Source organism: Coregonus lavaretus, assembly GCF_964263955.1.
Source record: "Coregonus lavaretus genome assembly, chromosome: 30".
Classification (NCBI taxonomy): Eukaryota; Metazoa; Chordata; class Actinopteri; order Salmoniformes; family Salmonidae; genus Coregonus; species Coregonus lavaretus.
Genome location: NC_140017.1, coordinates 21,775,733 through 21,797,873, shown reverse-complemented (window position 1 = coordinate 21,797,873; position 22,141 = coordinate 21,775,733). Strand labels below are relative to the sequence as shown.

The following is a 22,141-nucleotide window of genomic DNA, read 5'->3' as shown; positions in this document are numbered from 1 at the left end:
GCTGTGGGGCGTATCCATCACTTTTATTTTATTTCTTCTTCTCTCGTTCTCTCGTTTTTCTTCTTTCGGCGATGGATCAAAACAAAAAAAGTGCTGTAAACATGTTTGTCGCTGTGGAGCACCAGAAGCGTCAGGAGCCGTTGGTCTTGGAGGTCTGACAGGACTACTGGCCAAGCTTGGAATGATAGGGTGGAAGAGGGATAAGAGGAGGAAGAGAGGGGAGAAGACGAAGAGGAGGAGGGGTGAAAGAGGGAGGAGGCTGTGGAAGCTCTCACTGCTGGATGCGGCGCAGAGACTGGACCTGGAAGGTCTGAGCATGGGAGCCCCACTCCCTGTAGTGTTTGTACTCTCCACCATGACGGTCACACTCCATGATGTACTGGTAGCCACGGTAACCGGGGAACTGGTAACACACCCAGCTAAAGGGGGAGAGGGAGAGAGAGGAAGAGGGTGAAGTGATAAAATACCCAGAAACAAGCCCGAGCCCTTACCCTGTAGAGCAGGGATGTGCAAGTGGCGGCCACTTTCTTAGGCCCGCGGATCAAGTAAAAAAAAAAAAAGACCAAATACTGAAGGCGCAATTTCGAAATTTGGTTGTGCATCAACAGTTTTTCTCTTGTTATGTCAGTCACTAACAGTCACTCAATTAGCCCATGTCAGCAACATTTTTTTAGATTGGTAAGTTATTCTAGCGGCCAGCTATTTAAACTTGTAGTAATCATGGTCGAATTACCGACCGGTGGTCCCCCGTTAATCATCAGATATCATATTAAAAACGGCACATTTTTCTCTCCGCCCCATGGCAAATGAGTAGAATTGCACGAAATTTGTTAGAAAAGAACTACATCTTCTCTCCGCGCCATGGCATGCGTAGTATTGCAGCAAACTTACTTTAATACTGTAACATTTTCTCTACGTCCCATGGCAAAATGTGTGGAATTGCAGGAAATTAACTCAAAAACGTTTATCTTCGCTGTCAAGAGGTGGGGGGGGGGGGGGATTTTGCTTACGGCCCCAAAAGGTTAGGGCCGGCTCTGACTACAAGTGTGGGTATGGATGTGGGTATGCAGACCCCCCAGCCACTGTGGTCCCTCAGGATGATGTTCCGATTTGTTTGTGGCCCCCACCCCCATCAAAGTTGTCCATCCCTGCTCTAGAGTCTAGACACTTGTAGATCAGAAAGAGTTGGCCTCTACAGTACATGTTAGTCCTCTGTATAATATCCAGGGACACCACATAATAGCTATTTCTTTCAAATTTTTCACCATAGTGTCCCTTTAACAACAAAAAATATATCAAAAAATATATATATCAAAATATATATATATATATATATATATATATAAAAAACAAGTTTGGCAAAGAGAGGTCAGTAAGGTCACAGACACTCATTTAGATAATTCTTCATTTCAGTCCTGAACTAGTTTTTTGCTTAGTTCTATTATGATCTATGACAGGAAGGATTATCCTCTTACAGTTTATCTAGTTATTAACATTGATTTTAATTGTATAGTTATTACTGCACATTACACCTTTTTAGCAGTTTGTCCAAGTTTTGCGACCACTAGACGCAATTGATTCCTCTATTTCTGATTGTTATGAGCGTAGTCTTCTGTAGTGTGAAAAAGGAAGCCAGGGATTCTTCTCCTTTTACTTACGCTCCACTCTGGACCTGCATGGATCCGATCTCGTTGTTGCCCCAGCCCATGGCCTGCAGGGAGGGGTAGTCATCGTTCATCTCCCATTGCTTGCCAATGAAGTTCTCCCTTTCAAACACCACAATCTTGGACTCCTTATGGTTCTGTGCAGTTCAGAGAGAGGAGTGGGCAATTTCAGGTTACATTCAACCTGTTTCACTCAGAACTATTTACGAAAGACATACTGTGTAGAATTATGACGGAAAGTAGGAAATCTTTATTTTCTGTGTTTTATTCACTTTGTAAATTAGTGCTTTCAATAACGCTGGTAGAGGCTATCAAGGATCTGTTAAATGTAATAATGTCAGTGTCAGTAACAGTAAGTAGAGCCAGAGACATGGACTGAGGCCAGAACCCGGGCTTCTGTTCCAATATCGGGCCTCTGTTTCAATATCTTTACTAACATACTATGTGAATGAATCAATGTATTGGGCATTCTAAGTGGAATGCTAGAATGGATATTGGAACATAGCCCACAGAGGAGAGTGTCTGTCTGGCCTGGTCTGGCAGGAACAGGAAGTAGGCTTGGCTAGTACACTCACGGCAGAGCAGACTGGGCGGAAGGACATCAACCTCTCGATGTGGTAGGCATTGCTGCCGCTCCAGGACTCCCAGCGAGGGTACTCTCCACGCTCCAACACAAACTGTTGCCCAGAGAAGCTGGAGTGCTCGTACCCTACCCAGCTACACATACAGAGAGAGAGAGAGAGACAGAGAGAGAGAGACATGGAAAGTCAGACAGATACAAAGAGTGACAGAGAGACAAACAGTACATGCAGACAGATACATTTTAGTCATTTAGCAGACACTGTTATCCAGAGTGACTTACAGTTAGTGAGTGCATAAATTTTTTTTTTCATACTGGCCCCCTGAGGGAATCGAACCCACAATCCTGGTGTTGCAAACGCCATGCTCTACCAACTGAGCTACACGGGACCTGATAAACAGTACATGTGGATAGATACAAGGGTGGGGCAAAAACTTTGTCATGTTTTTTATTAAATTGTCTATGTCTATGATACATTATGCGTCTATCAGTATCCCTTAGAAACTGTTGCCTGTGCAATGGTCCCCTGGCCCCTGAAGGATTATGTGTAACCTGTCAGGGAGATAAATATCCTACAGTATGTAGATATGTTTGTGTTTTGGGGGTCTGGTTGACTTACGCTCCACACTCGACCTTCAGGGAGCGGATGTTGTCCACGCCACACTCCATGATGTTCTGGCAGGAAGCAGTGAACTCCATACGCTTTCCCTGGAAGTTCTCCTGGTCGTAGACTGTGATCTAGGACAGAGGATATAGTGCATATTTGCAATCTGCCCGACCCACGATTGCTGTTTTTTCAAAACTGTTTTTAACACAACCAGTGTCTCTGCTAGAGAACGCACTGCCGTGTGCAAAGATTTCCTTTCTCTTCTTACAGTTGAAGTCGGAAGTTTACATACACTTAGGTTGGAGTCATTAAAACTCGTTTTTCAACCACTCCACAAATTTCTTGTTAACAAACTATAGTTTTGGCAAGTCGGTTAGGACATCTACTTTGTGTATGACACAAGTAATTTTTCCAACAATTGTTTACAGAAAGATTATTTCACTTATAATTCACTGTATCACAATTCCAGTGGGTCAGAAGTTTACATACACTAAGTTGACTGTGCCTTTAAACAGCTTGGAAAATTCCAGGAAATGATGTCATGTCTTTAGAAGCTTCTGATAGGCTAATTGACATCATTTGAGTCAATTGGAGGTGTACCTGTGGATGTATTTCAAGGCCTACCATCAAACTCAGTGCCTATTTGCTTGACATCATGGGAAAATCAAAAGAAATCAGCCAAGACCTCAGAAAGAATTGTAGACCTCCACAAGTCTGGTTCATCCTTGGGAGCAATTTCCAAACGCCTGAAGGTACCACTTTCATCTGTACAATAGTACGCAAGTGTAAACACCATGGGACCACGCAGCAGTCATACCGCTCAGGAAGGAGACGCGTTCTGTCTCCTGGAGATGAACGTACTTTGGTGCGAAAAGTGCAAATCAATCCCAGAACAACAGCAAAGGACCTTGTGAAGACGCTGGAGGAAACAGGTACAAAATATCTATATCCACAGTAAAACGAGTCCTATATCGACATAACCTGAAAGGCCGCTCAGCATGGAAGAAGCCACTGCTCCAAAACCACCATAAAAAAGCCAGACTACGGTTTGCAACTGCACATGGGGACAAAGATCGTACTTTTTGGAGAAATGTCCTCTGGTCTGATGAAACAAAAATAGAACTGTTTGGCCATAATGACCATCGTTATGTTTGTAGGAAAAAGGGGAAGGCTTGCAAGCCGAAGAACTCCATCCCAACCGTGAAGCACGTGGTGGCAGCATCATGTTGTGGGGGTGCTTTGCTGCAGGAGGGACTGGTGTACTTGACAAAATAGATGGCATCATGAGGAAGGAAAATTATGTGGATATATTGAAGCAACATCTCAAGACATCAGTCAGGAAGTTAAAGCTTGGTCGCAAATGGGTCTTCCAAATGGACAATGACCCAAGCATACTTCCAAAGTTGTGGCAAAATGGCTTAAGGACAACAAAGTCAAGGTATTGGAGTGGCCATCACAAAGCCCTGACCTCAATCCTATAGAAAATGTGTGGGCAGAACTGAAAAAGCGTGTGTGAGCAAGGAGGCCTACAAACCTGACTCAGTTACACCAGCTCTGTCAGGAGGAATGGGCCAAAATTCACCCAACTTATTGTGGGAAGCTTGTGGAAGGCTACCCAAAGCGTTTTACCCAAGTTAAACAATTTAAAGGCAATGCTAATAAATACTAATTGAGTGTATGTAAACTTCTGACCCACTGGGAATGTGATGAAATAAATAAAAGCTGAAATAAATCATTCTCTCTACTATTATTCAGACATTTCACATTCTTAAAATAAAGTGGTGATCCTAACTGACCTAAGACAGGGAATTCTTACTAGGATTAAATGTCAGGAATTGTGAAAAACTGAGTTTAAATGTATTTGGCTAAGGTGTATGTAAACTTCCGACTTCAACTGTACGTCTTTTTATGAAAAATAATGGGAAAGGTTCTGGAGAGTTGTTCAATAGTTGTGGAAACGTGGTAGACATAACATTCACTCACCTTCCATGGTCCCATTGGGTTAGGAGTAGTCAGCGCCATGTTTGATATCGCAGTAATAATTGACCTGCAGTGCAGAAAGCACACAGTCACGTAGTCACATTTCTGTTTGGTCTTACAGGGAGACCAGGGCAGACATGACTAAACCACCATGGACCTCATCTCCAGTCAGCTCTAGTTCTTGCATCAGTCTGTGCCCAGCAGCTAATGCCCAAATATATTCTTGTCATGGTTATGCTAATGTGGCAGGGACTAGAGACTCTATGCTAGAGCCCCAGGACAAACCCAAACAAAGCACGTCCCTGTGCTATTGCTGATGATCTAACATTGGTATGTACTACCACAAACAAAGTAGGACAATGCAAAGCATCCATCCACATTTCCACAATGATATGTGATAATGATGTTGTGCTTTATTAGTTGTTATAAATTCTACATGGTGAACCATTGTATCATGTGCCTGTAAGTCATGCCATTGTTACACTCTGAGTGTGTAACGTAAACTATGCTGTTGATGGCGTCACAGCATACATACAGTATCATTCTAGTGTGATGCATGATGTTGACTGTGATGACGATTGGTGTGTCCATTTAGAGTATGTGTGTGTGTGTCCTATGTGTTTGTGTGCGTATGACCCTTTCTATACATTCCCGAGGCTCAGCAGAAAACAGCAAAGGAAAAAAACAGGACAATGGACAATGTAAATGGACAACAATGCTGGCAAAAGGCTATAGGCCAAACGGTCTAAAGATGGAGGGCTTACCTGACCTACCCCAAAGAATAGCTGTGTAGCGCTCACGGGGGGCTCCACAAAACGATGTCCTGACCCCTGAGTAAACGGGCCTATTTATACACAGTGGTGGTGAATGGAGCCCAGGCCTGCGGGACAGGGTAGGAGTCAGCACATTGCTGGGCCCTCCATTGTTCCAGACTGAGCCACAGGGCTGCCACGGTGTGCTGGTGTACTGGTCTGGACGCAGGGCACCGTGCCCAGTGCCGATTAACACAAGCCCCTGGACAAGCGTCCGGACCCTGTGATTATACAGACATAGACTACACCCAGTCCTGGCCCTGCCCTGGTCATAGCCCAGCCCCTAACCCACGACATGCTTTCAGTAGTTAATGTATATGCTGTTGAGGAAAAAGATAGGGACAAACATCAGAAGGAAGATGTACCAAAAATCGAACCATTTAAAAATGTGTTTTTTAGATGACAATTGGTCAATATTGAACATACTGTTATTGTAATGCTGTGAACGTAACCATCAGATGAAATACATACATCAATAAAACACGTTTTTCTCAGCTATACCATATCAGATGTTCTGAGGCACCTATGACTTACACGTACACTCTCATGATGAGTGATATTAAGTTAGCTAATTAAAGAAAACCAGTGTGCTCAATAAACTAAGAAGATCTCCAGTGAACCAATAATTTCATACTCACTAACAGCTCTCTTCAGAAGCAATTCCCAAATGGAAAAATACTATAGTATACTATGGTATACAGTGGGGGAAAAAAGTATTTAGTCAGCCACCAATTGTGCAAGTTCTCCCACTTAAAAAGATGAGAGAGGCCTGTAATTTTCATCATAGGTACACGTCAACTATGACAGACAAAATGAGATTTTTTTTCTCCAGAAAATCACATTGTAGGATTTTTAATGAATTTATTTGCAAATTATGGTGGAAAACAAGTATTTGGTCAATAACAAAAGTTACTCAATAGTTTGTTATATACCCTTTGTTGGCAATGACACAGGTCAAACGTTTTCTGTAAGTCTTCACAAGGTTTTCACACACTGTTGCTGGTATTTTGGCCCATTCCTCCATGCAGATCTCCTCTAGAGCAGTGATGTTTTGGGGCTGTCGCTGGGCAACACAGACTTTCAACTCCCTCCAAAGATTTTCTATGGGGTTGAGATCTGGAGACTGGCTAGGCCACTCCAGGACCTTGAAATGCTTCTTACGAAGCCACTCCTTCATTTTCCGGGCGGTGTGTTTGGGATCATTGTCATGCTGAAAGACCCAGCCACGTTTCATCTTCAATGCCCTTGCTGATGGAAGGAGGTTTTCACTCAAAATCTCACGATACATGGCCCCATTCATTCTTTCCTTTACACGGATCAGTCGTCCTGGTCCCTTTGCAGAAAAACAGCCCCAAAGCATGATGTTTCCACCCCCATGCTTCACAGTAGGTATGGTGTTCTTTGGATGCAACTCAGCATTCTTTGTCCTCCAAACACGACGAGTTGAGTTTTTACTAAAAAGTTCTATTTTGGTTTCATCTGACCATATGACATTCTCCCAATCCTCTTCTGGATCATCCAAATGCACTCTAGCAAACTTCAGACGGGCCTGGACATGTACTGGCTTAAGCAGGGGGACACGTCTGGCACTGCAGGATTTGAGTCCCTGGTGGCGTAGTGTGTTACTGATGGTAGGCTTTGTTACTTTGGTCCCAGCTCTCTGCAGGTCATTCACTAGGTCCCCCCCGTGTGGTTCTGGGATTTTTGCTCACCGTTCTTGTGATCATTTTGACCCCACGGGGTGAGATCTTGCGTGGAGCCCCAGATCGAGGGAGATTATCAGTGGTCTTGTATGTCTTCCATTTCCTAATAATTGCTCCCACAGTTGATTTCTTCAAACCAAGCTGCTTACCTATTGCAGATTCAGTCTTCCCAGCCTGGTGCAGGTCTACAATTTTGTTTCTGGTGTCCTTTGACAGCTCTTTGGTCTTGGCCATAGTGGAGTTTGGAGTGTGACTGTTTGAGGTTGTGGACAGGTGTCTTTTATACTGATAACAAGTTCAAACAGGTGCCATTAATACAGGTAACGAGTGGAGGACAGAGGAGCCTCTTAAAGAAGAAGTTACAGGTCTGTGAGAGCCAGAAATCTTGCTTGTTTGTAGGTGACCAAATACTTATTTTCCACCATAATTTGCAAATAAATTCATTAAAAATCCTACAATGTGATTTTCTGGAAAAAAAATGCTCAATTTGTCTGTCATAGTTGACGTGTACCTATGATGAAAATTACAGGCCTCTCTCATCTTTTTAAGTGGGAGAACTTGCACAATTGGTGGCTGACTAAATACTTTTTTCCCCCACTGTACATACTATAGTATTCACTTTAGTGTTTTTGCAGACTTTACTGTGGTATTTTTTTTACCAGGTAAGTTGACTGAGAACACATTCTCATTTACAGCAACAACCTGGGGAATAGTTACAGGGGAGAGGAGGGGGGATGAATGAGCCAATTGGAAGCTGGGGATGATTAGGTGGCCATGATGGTATGTGGGCCAGATTGGGAATTTAGCCAGGACACCAGGGTTAACACCCCTACTCTTACAATAAGTGCCATGGGATCTTTAGTGACCACAGAGAGTCAGGACACCCATTTAACATCCCTCCCGAAAAAAAGCACCATACACAGGGCAATGTCCCCAATCACTGCCCTGGGGCATTGGGATATTTTTTTATTTTTTATTTTTTTGACCAGAAGAAAGAGTGTCTCCTACTGGCCCTCCAACATCACTTCCAGCAGCATCTGGTCACCCATCCAGGACCAACCCTGCTTAGCTTGAGAAGCAAGCCAGAAGTGGGACGTAGGTTGGTATGCTGCTGGCTCCATTCACTGTAGTGTTTTTACTAACAAAACAGTACAGTGAATACTGTAGTATTTACTGTAGTATACTGTTACAGTTAACTATAGTATAAATACTGTAGTAAAAAAAAACTGTAGTATATACTATAGTCATTAATTTAGTGTTTTTGCAGATTGTAGTATACTGTAGTATTTACTGTAGTGTTTTTGCTGACTGTTGTATACTGTGGTATTTACTGTAGTGTTTTTGCAGACATTACTGTAGTATTTACTGTAGTGTTTTTGTTTTATTATCTTTGACATGGAAGTGCAGGCTTTCTCCTTGATGACACCTCCTGGAGAAATACTAAAGAGAACATTTTCCTTAAAGGCCCCTTTGCTATGAAGCCCCTAAATAAGATCTGGTGCAACCAATTACCGTCAGAAGTCCCGTAATTAGTTAAATAAAGTTCAACTGTGTGCAATCTAAGTGTCACATGATCTGTCACATGATATCAGTATATTTACACCTGTTCTGAAAGGCCCCAGAGTCTGCCACACCACTAAGCAAGGGGCACTATGACAACCAAGGAGCTCTCCAAACAGGTCAGGGACAAAGTTGTGGAGAAGTACAGATCAGTGTTGGGTTTTTAAAAAATATTTGAAACTTTGAACATCCCACGGAGCACCATTAAATCCATTATTAAAAAATTTAAAGAATTGCTGCAAAAGGTGGCTCTACAAAGTATTGACTTTGAGGGGGAGAATAGTTATGCACGCTTAAGTTTTCTGTTTTTTTGTTTTATTTCTTGTTTGTTTCACACACAAAAAATATTTTGCATCTTCAAAGTGGTAGGCATGTTGTGTAAATCAAATGATACAAACCCCCCAAAAATCAATTTTAATTCCAGGTTGTAAGGCAACTAAATAGGAAAAATGCCAAGGGGGGTGAATACTTCGACCCCAATTTCATCCTTTCCCAACCCCTTCGAAATTAAAACAAAATGCATACAGGTGAGAAGTTGTGGGTGGGGGGCATTGTTCATAAATACCCCTAACCCTAACCTTAACCCTAACCCCTAGACTAGCTAACTTTGGCAGCTAGCTAATGTTAGCCACCGAGCTAGAATTCTTAACATATAATACGTTTTGCGAATTCGTAACATATTGTACGTTTCGCAAATTCGTAACATATCATCTGAATTGTAATTCGTAACATATCATATGAAATGGGTGATGGACATCCACAAATTAATACATACCATACGAAACATAACATATCATACTAAATAGAGTGTCTGGGATTTACGTACAGAATAATATGAAATGCTCTGAGACTAGGTTGCTTACCAAAACCATTGCCAAATAAGGTGTGCTGTCACCTGCTTTTATAGTAAGCCTTGAGGTGGTACTTCCCAGCATATCTAGAAGGGAGTGTATTTCATACCGAACCCCTCCCTTTTGATGACATCGAGGCACCATCACGATTTCAATGGTAGAGTTGAACCACATGGGCTTCGTCTCAATCCACCGCATCCGCATCTGCGGTGGAAGGTGGCCGAGCTACAGCGGTGTTGGTCAGACCATGAGACATCCCGAAAATCGTCTTCTCACGAAAACGTCTGTAGCGTCCTAACCGTTTGGGCTACAAACTAATATGACTGCATACAGTGAGGGAAAAAAGTATTTGATCCCCTGCTGATTTTGTACATTTTCCCACTGACAAAGACATGATCAGTCTATAATTTTAATGGTAGGTTTATTTGAACAGTGAAAGACAGAATAACAACAACAAAAATCCAGAAAAACGCATGTCAAAAATGTTATAAGTTGATTTGCATTTTAATGAGGGAAATAAGTATTTGACCCCTCTGCAAAACATGACTTAGCACTTGGTGGCAAAACCCTTGTTGGCAATTACAGAGGTCAGACGTTTCTTGTAGTTGGCCACCAGGTTTGCACACATCTCAGGAGGGATTTTGTCCCACTCCTCTTTGCAGATCTTCTCCAAGTCATTAAGGTTTCAAGGCTGACGTTTGGCAACTCGAACCATCAGCTCCCTCCACAGATTTTCTATGGGATTAAGGTCTGGAGACTGGCTAGGCCACTCCAGGACCTTAATGTGCTTCTTCTTGAGCCACTCCTTTGTTGCCTTGGCCGTGTGTTTTGGGTCATTATCATGCTGGAATACCCATCCACGACCCATTTTCAATGCCCTGGCTGAGGGAAGGAGGTTCTCACCCAAGATTTGATGGTACATGGCCCCGTCCATCGTCCCTTTGATGCGGTGAAGTTGTCCTGTCCCCTTAGCAGAAAAACACCGCCAAAGCATAATGTTTCCACCTCCATGTTTGACGTGGGGATGGTGTTCTTGGGGTCATAGGCAGCATTCCTCCTCCTCCAAACCCGGCGAGTTGAGTTGATGCCAAAGAGTTTGATTTTGGTCTCACCTGAGCACAACACTTTCACCCAGTTCTCCTCTGAATCATTCAGATGTTCATTGGCAAACTTCAGACGGCCCTGTATATGTGCTTTCTTGAGCAGGGGGACATTGCGGGCGCTGCAGGATTTCAGTCCTTCACGGCGTAGTGTGTTACCAATTGTTTTCTTGTTGACTATGGTCCCAGCTGCCTTGAGATCATTGACAAGATCCTCCTGTGTAGTTCTGGGCTGATTCCTCACCGTTCTCATGATCATTGCAACTCCACGAGGTGAGATCTTGCATGGAGCCCCAGGCCAAGGGAGATTGACAGTTATTTTGTGTTTCTTCCATTTGCGAATAATCGCACCATCTGTTGTCACCTTCTCACCAAGCTGCTTGGCGATGGTCTTGTAGCCCATTCCAGCCTTGTGTAGGTCTACAATCTTGTCCCTGACATCCTTGGAGAGCTCTTTGGTCTTGGCCATGGTGGAGAGTTTGGAATCTGATTGATTGATTGCTTCTGTGGACGGGTTTCTTTTATACAGGTAACAAGCTGAGATTAGGAGCACTCCCTTTAAGAGTGTGCTCCTAATCTCAGCTCGTCACCTGTATAAAAGACACCTGGGAGCCAGAAATCTTTCTGATTGAGAGGGGGTCAAATACTTATTTCCCTCATTAAAATGCAAATCAATTTATAACATTTTTGACATGCGTTTTTCTGGATTTTTTGTTGTTGTTATTCTGTCTCTCACTGTTCAAATAAACCTACCATTAAAATTATTGACTGATCATTTCTTTGTCAGTGGGCAAACGTACAAAATCAGCAGGGGATCAAATACTTTTTTCCCTCACTGTAAGTGTCACTGGACTCGTCTGAAGGTAACCCATACACATGAATGGAAGTATGGAGGTAGTTTTGTGGCAACAAAAATAAGGGGTTAAATATGTAAAAAATTGCCATTTATGAATGTGTTATTCAATGCATTTCTATGGGCTATAGTAGTAAATATTTGTTTTGATACCTAAAGGGGTCCTACAATTCAAAATCAAATAGCTAAATGATCCATGGTATGACCATCTTAAAACAATTCCATATGTTAGGTTAGTAGGACCCCCCCACCACCACTTTTAGAGTATATTAAGCATCATTATCAATAAGCACTATTTTTATCGTAATCCACTTGACCACTTATCTTTGATATGATGTACTGTAGCTATTATATAATGTGACACCTGTACCAAACATGCTTTCTTCACCGTACTGTACCTGATCATTTCCACTTAGGCCAGGCAAGAATAGCTATTTCATGCCTCCAGCAGACCGGTTCTGCCTGTTTCACTGTAAACCATTCTAGGATTGTAAAATGACATGGGTGCCAAGTCCTTTTGCTGTGTTCCTCTCACTGTACTAGATTTTAGCAGTCTGGCAGACACTTCTGTCCCGTTGAGGTGTCCCACGCTATAGCAGAAAACAAAACCTAGCAAACACCTAACTGTGTGTAGTTTGTGTGTTTGTGTTTGTATGTGTGTGTGTGTGCATGCATGCGTGCCTGCCTCCCTGCGTGCCGGTTCCAACTGAACAGTAGCCTGCCCGCCCGTTCGCACTACACACAATAGAAGGTCAGCACATTGCTTGCTCTGAGAGAGAGAGAGAGAGAGAGAGAGAGAGAGAGAGAGAGAGAGAGAGAGAGAGAGAGAGAGAGAGAGAGAGAGAGAGAGAGAGAGAGAGAGAAAGGGAGGGTAGTTGGGTACATTCTGCTGATGGTGGTGGCTGTGTGTCCAGGACCCCACAGTAGCGCAGGACAACAAAGCAAGCAGCCGACTCAGCACGGCTCAGTGGAGATCAGCATACATGACCCCTGACCCCGCCCTCCGCCACTAAAGAGAACTCCGCTCATCCAATGACGAGGTGGGATCCTGGCCCAATAGGCGGCGTGGGGATGTAAATGTATATATATCTCTATTCCGGGGGCCTGATTCCAACTCTAAGGCTTATCCGTCTGGACGTCCGTTCCTCCCTTGTACCTGACAACCAGCCGCTTGGTGAGATTCACGCTCAGGGAAGGGGGTTGTGAGCGAGAGCGATGGGGGGAAAAGGTGGGGTCTCTTCGTCCCATGACCTAAATCAAGGACCTTCAAAAGGCTTTTGACTTCAATTAACTCTGGGATAATGTTTGGCATTACTTTGACGTTCTGTCTGTTCTGTGGTTCATTTAATGGGGAAATGGCAGTGAGAGAGATGCGAGGCCATTGTTTGATTGTGATCTCCTCTCGGCTCAGTAATACTACATGACAGGCCTGCCTGTATCTGGCAGATGAAAGCGTGCTCAGTGTCACAGAATTGAGTAATTGTAAGAAAAATATGCTTGAACATGTTGTTTAAAAAGGATCTTTGGAGATTAAATTTTTTCACAGAGGAATTGCTATTTACGGAATAGATAGAATATTTAGTGGGGTTAAATTGTGCAGGCTCAATTGGTAGAGCATGGCGCTTGTAACGCCAGGGTAGTGGGTTCGATCCCCGGGACCACCCATACATAAAAATGTATGCACACATGACTGTAAGTCGCTTTGGATAAAAGCGTCTGCTAAATGGCATATTATTATTATTATTATTATTATTATTATTATATTATTAAGTCTCTCTTAGAACAGGCATAAACATCAAAAGGTGTGCTTTGGGGTAGAGTTAATGAGAGACAAAAACCAGTCTAGATTAAGTACTTCAGTGACTAGATAAAAGTAGATGATGTTCTCATTAACATTTTGGGTGGATAAGTGGGTTTTAATATGGATATTTGCCAAAAGACGAAGATTGAAATCTGTTTATGCTCACTGAGTTGAACATGGATTACCATTGGTCTTTTTTTCTCTTTTGTATTTGAACGACGGTGGGAAACATTCTTCTTTGCAATCTCTCATTGATATCTATTCAGCTGTACAGACATATGCCAGGGGCCTGTTGAATAGATACACAGCTGTGGCTTGGGTTGCAGGTAGCCTAGCGGTTAAGGGCGTTGGGCCATTAACTGAAAGGTTGCTGGTTCGAATTCCTGAGATGTTCCCTTGAGGAAAGCACTTAAACCTAATTGCTTCTGTAAGTCGCTCTGGATAAGAGTGTCTGCTAAATGACAAAAATTAGTGTCACAATATGGAGGACAAATTAAGTTGTTTTTCCAAGAGGCTTGGCTTTAACCTCTCTCCCTCTTTATTTCTCTCACTCTCTTCCTGTTCGGTCACAGATTCGACCATGTCTCACACCGGAGCCCAGGGCAGCATTGGGAGCCACCCAGCCATGGGGCTGCGTGCCCATAAAGTAGGTCTTTGCAGTTTCTTTACAAGCTACTCTAATAATGCCATCTCTAGCGAAGATACAGCATTTCCAGTTGTTTTAAAGGCCCAAGACAGGCATCTTGATCAATGATATCCATATCAAATCATTAACATAATTATATTATAGCTTATTACAGTAAATAACCAGACTGTGATCTTGTCTATCTTTTCAGATTTACCTGTTTGAGTTTGAGAACTTCCAGGGCCGTATGATGGAGTGCACCACTGAGTGCCGTAACCTGTGTGAGAAGGGCTTCGAGAAGATCGGCTCCATCAGGGTGGAGTGTGGACCGTACGTCATATCTTACTTCATCTGTTTACATATATACAAAAGTATGTGGACACCCCTTCAAATTAGTGGATTTGGCTATTTCAGCCACACCTGCTGCTGACAGGTGTATAAAATCGAGCACACAGCCATGCAATCTCCATAGACAAACATTGGCAGTAGAATGGCCTTACTGTAGAGCTCAGTGACTTTCAATGTGGCACTGTTATAGGATGCCACCTTTCCAACAAGTCAGTTCGTCAAATTTCTGCCTTTCTAGAGCTGCCCCGGTCAACTGTAAGTGCTGTTATTGAGAAGTGGAAACGTCTAGGAGCAACAACGGCTCAGCCGCGAAGTGGTAGGCCACACATGCTCACAGAACGGGACCACCAAGTGCTGAAGCACGTAGCATATAAAAATTGTCTGTCCTCGGTTGCAACACTCACTACGAGTTCCAAACTGCCTCTGGAAGCAACATCAGCACAATAACTTTTAGTCGGGAGCTTCATGAAATGTGTTTCCATGGCCGAGCAGCCGCACACAAGCCTAAGATCACCATGCGCAATGCCAAGTGTCGGCTGGAGTGGTGTAAAGCTCGCTGCCATTGGACTCTGGAGCAGTGGAAACACATTCTCTGGAGTGATGAATCACTCTTCACCATCTGGCAGTCCAACGGACAAATCTGGGTTTGGCGGATGCCAAGAGAACGCTACCTGACCGAATGCATAGTGCCAACTGTAAATTTTGGTGGAGGAGGAATAATTGTCTGGGGCTGTTTTTCATGGTTCGGGCTAGGCCCCTTAGTTCCAGTGAAGGGAAATCTTAACGCTACAGCATACAATGACATTCTAGACGATTCTGTGCTTCCAACTTTGTGGCAACAGTTTGGGGAAGGCCCTTTCCTGTTTCAGTATGACAATCAGTGCCCGACCTCACTAATGCTCTTGTGGCTGAATGGAAGCAAGTCCCCGCAGCATTGTTCCAACCTCTAGTGGAAAGCCTTCCCAGAAGAGTGGAGGCTGTTATAGCAGCAAAGGGGGGACCAACTCCATATTAATGCCCATGATTTTGGAATGAGATGTTCAGTGAGCAGGTGTCCACATACATTTGGTCAAGTAGTGTATTATTTGAGCCATTAGAGTAAAGTTGTCAGCTGGAGCGTGTCCAGAAGAAAGCCTGCAGAATAACTCTTAGCGGGTCGTACACCAGCTACCGGGAAGTCCTCTAAACCCTTGGAGTCATGTCCTTGGACAGAAGACGGGAGCAGATCTGCCTGACATTTGCCGAACTCCCAATTTGCAGACCGGCTCCCTCCTACCAGACAGCAGATTACTGGACTGGCAACGGCTCCATCCAACCAGACAGCAGATTACTGGACTGGCAACCCGCAACAGCCACAAACTGAACACTCCCATGACACGCACAGGCCGATATCAGAACTCTCCCATTCCATACTTCACTAAACTGATCAATGCGCACACCATATAGCCCAGTGGCCTTAGAAATGCCTTCCTAAGAACTCTAAAGATGCCTTTTTTAAAGCTGCCACCCCAAACCTTGTCGTAGTATTGTTGTTTTGTATATATTGCATATTTTAACATTTTATTATATTAAGTGTTTTGCTAGTTTAGGATTTTACTACTTGATAATTATATATGATTGATGTTATGATTGTAAATTGGTTTACAATTCAGTCTATGACTGCGAGAAACCAATAAACCTACTACTACTGCTATTAAAGTTATCTTAGTCCAATAAGACACTTGAAACATAGTTAATTTACAACATGCAATCTCCAATGATACATGACTGTTGCGATGAACGTGACATCTAACATGAAGCTTGCAATCACTTAGCTATCCCTAGCCTCAAGACTTCTGATCATGTTTATAAGAGAGTTGTGTTAATTTATTATAAGTGTGTTATAGTTGTGCTGTAACACTTTTATAATATACCCATACAGCTGGGTGGGCTATGAGCAGCAGAACCTGAGCGGAGAGATGTTCATGCTGGAGAAGGGAGAGTACCCCCGCTGGGATACCTGGAGCAACAGCTACAGGTGTGACCGCTTCATGTCCGTCAGGCCCGTTCGCATGGTGAGTCCGTCCATTCATTCATCCATCCATCCATCCATCCATCCATCCATCCATCCATCCATCCATCCATCCATCCATCCATCCATCCATCCATCCCTCCATTCATTAATTAATTCATTAATTCATTAATTCATTCGTTCATTCATTCATTCATTCATTCATTCATTCATTCATTCATTCATTCATTCATTCATTCATTCATCCATCCATCCATCCATCCATCCATCCATCCATCACTACATCAATAGTCTAGTCTAAGTGGCTTCCCCCTCTTCTGAGGGTCGTGGGTGAATAGGTGGGTAAACTCTATTGTGCCTACAGGACACCCAGGACCACAAGATCTGCCTGTTTGAGTGTAATAACTTTGAGGGCCGTAAGATGGAGGTGTGTGATGAGGATATCCCCAGTCTGTGGTCCTACGGCTTCCAGGACCGTGTGGCCAGCATCCAGGTCACTGGTGGAACGTGAGTTGGCACATTAACTTATCAATCAATCTACCCATCCATTTAATTTAAGACGTTATTAACTTCCATTTCTCTCTCTCATTCTCTCCGTCCGTCTTTCTGGGTGATAGTTGGGTTGGCTATCAGTACCCCGGTTACCGTGGCTACCAGTACGTGTTCGAATGTGGCATCTTCAAGCATTGGAACGAGTGGGGCGCCCACCATCCCCAGATCCAGTCCATCCGTAGAGTGAGGGACATGCAGACACATCGCAGAGGCTGCTTTGAGTGGACCGCCTAGAAGGGGCCAGGCAGGCGATGGGTCGTGGGCCAGCAAGACAGAGGGGAAGGGGCCTGGTTAGCCCTGGAGCTAACCATCCCAGAGTCTGGAGCTCCATCTTGGATCTCCATACAGCCAACATAAGCTAACAGCTAATAACATAACATCACTGGCTCCACCTCAATCACTTACTAGCAGTACATTCAGGGTGCGTGTACATTGACGCACAATCCCTGAATGAAGACAGTGCCACCTACTGGGAAAAGGTTGTTACTGCAGTTCGCCTGCAGCTGACTTCCACAATGCCTGAATATAACAATACTGGTGAAAGTGATAGCGGTACTCTCTGTTCCAAGACCTGATAGAATTATAGCATGAGAAGATTTATGATATTTATGATGGGGATTTTAATGGGGGAAAGGGAATTAGTTAGCAAAGATTTTAATAAGTTATATAACTTCATTAGTTTGTGTTCACTAGTTTGTTTCCATATCTGCAAACCCATTGATTTTATACATCTTACTTACTTGTTTCTTAGCTATATACCAAATGATGCCAAATAAGCCTGTTCATTACAATGCTCTACCCTCCTGCAATCTGTGAATGATTTTAGAGAGTAGAGAGATACTACACACTCCACTCACTCGTCTCTAAGCTACCATGGACAGCCGCCAGCTTTCTGTGCTCTGTCCATGCCCTGCAATGAGCTCAATCATCCATGGGGAGGCACTGTTTCCCAATGTACTCTCCCCCATGGCCACCTTCTAGTCTAGGGATTGCACCTCAACCATAATTTCCCTAATGACATTCTACCTTCAAGGCTTCAAAGCTATGCCCATGACCCACTTAGTCTAGGGCAGTGAAGCTATGCCCATGACACACTTAGTCTAGGGCAGTGAAGCTATGCCCATGACCCACTTAGTCTAGGGCAGTGAAGCTATGCCCATGACACACTCAGTCTAGGGCAGTGAAGCTATCTGAAGGAGGAAATGAGCTAGGGGGTATGATTGAGAGACACGTTGCTGTAGGCTACCTGGTAGTGTTTTTCTAGACATGCCAACCTTTTGGGAGACCCCTCGCCCCTCTTAATGATGGGGTTGCAGAGGAATCTTGTTATATACACTATATATTTCTCAGGGATGCTGCCATCTGGAAAGAAACTTTCCAATAAAAAAAAAAGAAATAAAATGAATAAAGTTTCCTAACCTCAGTGCTGGAAATGCAGTCAGTGGCTCCTGTCAAGTTACTTGTTTGACTTTTTGTTCTCTTGTGTGTTTTATGATTATCTGTGGTGTTTGTCCCGCGTTTTCTTATAAATTATGCTGAACATTCAAACCATTATTCTACACAATATATATATCCTCACAAAGGCAATCCTGCATCAACATCAACACTGACAAATTCTAACCACGTCATGTTCATGCAATCCAACAAATAGTGCATGAGCCAGACACCCACATTTGGGGCGTCGGGCTCACTTGGGCCGATGATGTCTCATAGTGATTTTTTGGAAAGTCTATGTCCCTAGATTTGGAAAATGTGTGATAGCAGTGCAGCAGTGGCAGCTTTCTCTGTGTTATCACTCTATCTTTCATCCCTCCATCCCAATAATTGTTTTCCCATTGGGAATTTACCAAATGACAAACAATGTAAGTATACAACAAGTTCTTTCTCGCTTATACCCTTTAATCATATATCATTGGAAAGCTTATATTCACAGTTATCCATCAGACACATTTTCAGAAAGTTGAGGTCAACAGAACTTTGACGTCTGACCTCTAGGGTACATATCAGAATTAATGACCTGTATAAATGGCTTTAAAACTGAAACCCTGATACATATTAAACTTTGTTTGACAAGTGGTTCTGAAAGGCCATGAAATTACCTTTCAAATTATATACAGTGGGGAGAACAAGTATTTGATACACTGCCGATTTTGCAGGTTACTTACAAAGCATGTAGAGGTCTGTAATTTTTATCTAGGTACACTTCAACTCTGAGAGAGACGGAATCTAAAACAAAAATCCAGAAAATCACATTGTATGATTTTTAAGTCATTAATTTGCATTTTATTGCATGACATAAGTATTTGATACATCAGAAAAGCAGAACTTAATATTTGGTACAGAAACCTTTGTTTGCAATTACAGAGATCATAAGTTTCCTGTAGGTCTTGACCAGGTTTGCATACACTGCAGCAGGGATTTTGGCCCACTCCTCCATACAGACCTTCTCCAGATCCTTCAGGTTTCGCTGCTGTCGCTGGGCAATATGGACTTTCAGCTCCCTCCAAAGATTTTCTATTGGGTTCAGGTCTGGAGACTGGCTAGGCCACTCCAGGACCTTGAGATGCTTCTTACGGAGCCACTCCTTAGTTGCCCTGGCTGTGTGTTTCGGGTCGTTGTCATGCTGGAAGACCCAGCCACGACACATCTTCAATGCTCTTACTGAGGGAAGGAGGTTGTTGGCCAAGATCTCGCGATACATGGCCCCATCCATCCTCCCCTCCATACGGTGCAGTCGTCCTGTCCCCTTTGCAGAAAAGCATCCCCAAAGAATGATGTTTCCACCTCCGTGCTTCACGGTTGGGATGGTGTTCTTGGGGTTGTACTCATCCTTCTTCTTCCTCCAAACACGCTCTATTTTTGTCTCATCAGACCACATGCCCTTCTCCCATTCCTCCTCTGGATAATCCAGATGGTCATTGGCAAACTTCAGACGGGCCTAGACATGCGCTGGCTTGAGCAGGGGGACCTTGCGTGCGCTGCAGGATTTTAATCCATGACGGCGTAGTGTGTTACTAATGGTTTTCTTTGAGACTGTGGTCCCAGCTCTCTTCAGGTCGTTGACCAGGTCCTGCCGTGTAGTTCTGGGCTGATCCCTCACCATCCTCATGATCATTGATGCCCCACGAGGTGAGATCTTGCATGGAGCCCCAGACCGAGGTTGATTGACCGTCATCTTGAACTTCTTCCATTTTCTAATAATTGCGCCAACAGTTGTTGCCTTCTCACCAAGCTGCTTGCTTATTGTCCTGTAGCCCATCCCAGCCTTATGTAGGTCTACAATTTTATCCCTGATGTCCTTACACAGCTCTCTGGTCTTGGCCATTGTGGAGAGGTTGGAGTCTGTTTGATTGAGTGTGTGGACAGGTGTCTTTTATACAGGTAACGAGTTCAAACAGGTGCAGTTAATACAGGTAATGAGTGGAGAACAGGAGGGCTTCTTAAAGAAAAACTAACAGGTCTGTGAGAGCCGGAATTCTTACTGGTTGGTAGGTGATCAAATACTTATGTCATGCAATAAAATGCAAATTAATTACTTAAAAATCATACAATGTGATTTTCTGGATTTTTGTTTTAGATTCCGTCTCTCACAGTTGAAGTGTACCTAGGATAAAAATGACAGACCTCTACATGCTTTGTAAGTAGGAAAACCTGCAAAATCGGCAGTGTATCAAATACTTGTTCTCCCCACTGTATAATATAACCAACTTTGAAAGCATCAGCTGCAACTATTGTTTAAAAATCGCCCATATTGTGCCATTGACATTAGAATGTTGGAAGCTTAGCAATAGAATTCCATGAAATGGGGCAGCTATGTTTTTGGATTGTAAAGGCACCAAATTGCACACATACAGCTAGAACAGGGTTTTAAAAAGATTTGTAGATATAGGGCCATCACAGAATTCACTCATTAACCCCACAGAAGCCTTTTTCCAATATGGCTACCAAACAACTAAATGGCATCTTATTGGACAATTTCGCATGACCATACCTGTATGAAATATAATTGTAGTATGCCCAGAAATATCTTTAAATGTTCATAGTGATGTAGAATACACAACCACATGAGCCAGATATATAAGGATGTTAAATTATTCAGAGAACTGTGGTAAGAACGTGCCCAAAAATCTATCTGAATCGCTGACTCCTGTAGATATGATCAATAATTGCAATAGTTCACCTTAAAACATGTAAAATGGATATGCACATGTGAATAGTAATGGATGTGAGCTGATTAAAAAGGGACAAATTGCTTGACATAACCTACACTGGCTAAGTGACCGTTTTTACAGTTTCTGGGAATCATGTAATGATCATGTCATAAATCGATGGGAAGTTACAGTAACAATTAAATGAGTAATAGGCTGTTCAATGCGCGAGCGCATGTCCATGCGCTGTTTGGCCACAGCAGACATGCATGCAGGGTGAAAGCATTCAGCTTGTGTGAGAATATCTTGCTCTCAATTGAGTTTATATGTATTTGCATGAACGGCTTATGATGCTTTCGTATGAGCGCTGACGACCCACCGCATCCTTCCTTCGTCTCTCGTTCTGAATTCTGTAAACCCTCACCACCACCGCACGCGCGCTCCAAGAGCAAGGGCTATTCAGCTGCCGCACACAAGCAGTCACGGACCGACGAGTTTAAAGAACTAAGGATTTAAATTAAATACGGAGTGAGAGAGACGTTGAGCCTTGGGTGAGGGAGGGATAGAGACTGATTTGTATCTTCACCAGATCGGGAGGGGGAGGAGGCACGGAGAATGAGCTATTCTTGTACCAGCACAGAGGCTGTGTGTAATAGTCAGGACGCACCTAACGCCAGTGCGAGGAAAGCAGCTACTAATAATACGAACAGTGGCAGCGGAGGTCTCGAGAGCAGCAGCAGCAGCAGCACTAGTTCACGGCAGTCGCAACCCAAACCGCTCGTGGCCATGAAAGTGAAGAAAGGCTGCAACTCCACAGATGCTGGGGTCGCGGTTACATCGGAAGACGAGTTGCTAAGAAACCCCGTAATATCGCCTGAGGATGTACTTGGGTTACAGAAGATCACCGAAAGTAAGTAGGCTACTAATTGGTCTGAAGGGTAGCTTC

The 22,141-nt window shown here is 43.5% G+C and overlaps 3 protein-coding genes across 3 annotated transcripts in view; 2 read left to right on the top strand and 1 right to left on the bottom strand.

The window, feature by feature from the left end:
• Positions 1-271: 271 nt before the first annotated feature.
• On the bottom strand, positions 272-4,873 carry LOC311105691 (beta-crystallin A1-2; the record flags this gene model as incomplete). Its single annotated transcript, XM_084147910.1, has 5 exons — positions 272-419; positions 1,659-1,801; positions 2,240-2,381; positions 2,864-2,982; positions 4,835-4,873. The coding sequence occupies 5 exons, from the start codon at positions 4,871-4,873 to the stop codon at positions 272-274; spliced, it is 591 nt and encodes a 196-aa protein (XP_084004036.1).
• A 7,914-nt stretch (positions 4,874-12,787) lies between these two features.
• Positions 12,788-17,281, top strand: LOC311105690 (beta-crystallin B3-like; the record flags this gene model as incomplete). Its single annotated transcript, XM_084147909.1, has 6 exons — positions 12,788-12,884; positions 14,084-14,157; positions 14,348-14,466; positions 16,406-16,538; positions 16,860-17,002; positions 17,113-17,281. The coding sequence occupies 6 exons, from the start codon at positions 12,788-12,790 to the stop codon at positions 17,279-17,281; spliced, it is 735 nt and encodes a 244-aa protein (XP_084004035.1).
• A 4,529-nt stretch (positions 17,282-21,810) lies between these two features.
• The window catches only part of LOC311105848 (protein unc-119 homolog A-like), a gene marked incomplete at its 5' end in the record, with an annotated part of 28,659 nt that continues 28,328 nt past the window's right edge, over positions 21,811-22,141 (top strand). Inside the window, one exon of the mRNA XM_084148060.1 lies at positions 21,811-22,105. Coding sequence (XP_084004186.1) covers positions 21,811-22,105 — 295 coding nt within the window. The remainder of the gene's footprint in view (positions 22,106-22,141) is intronic.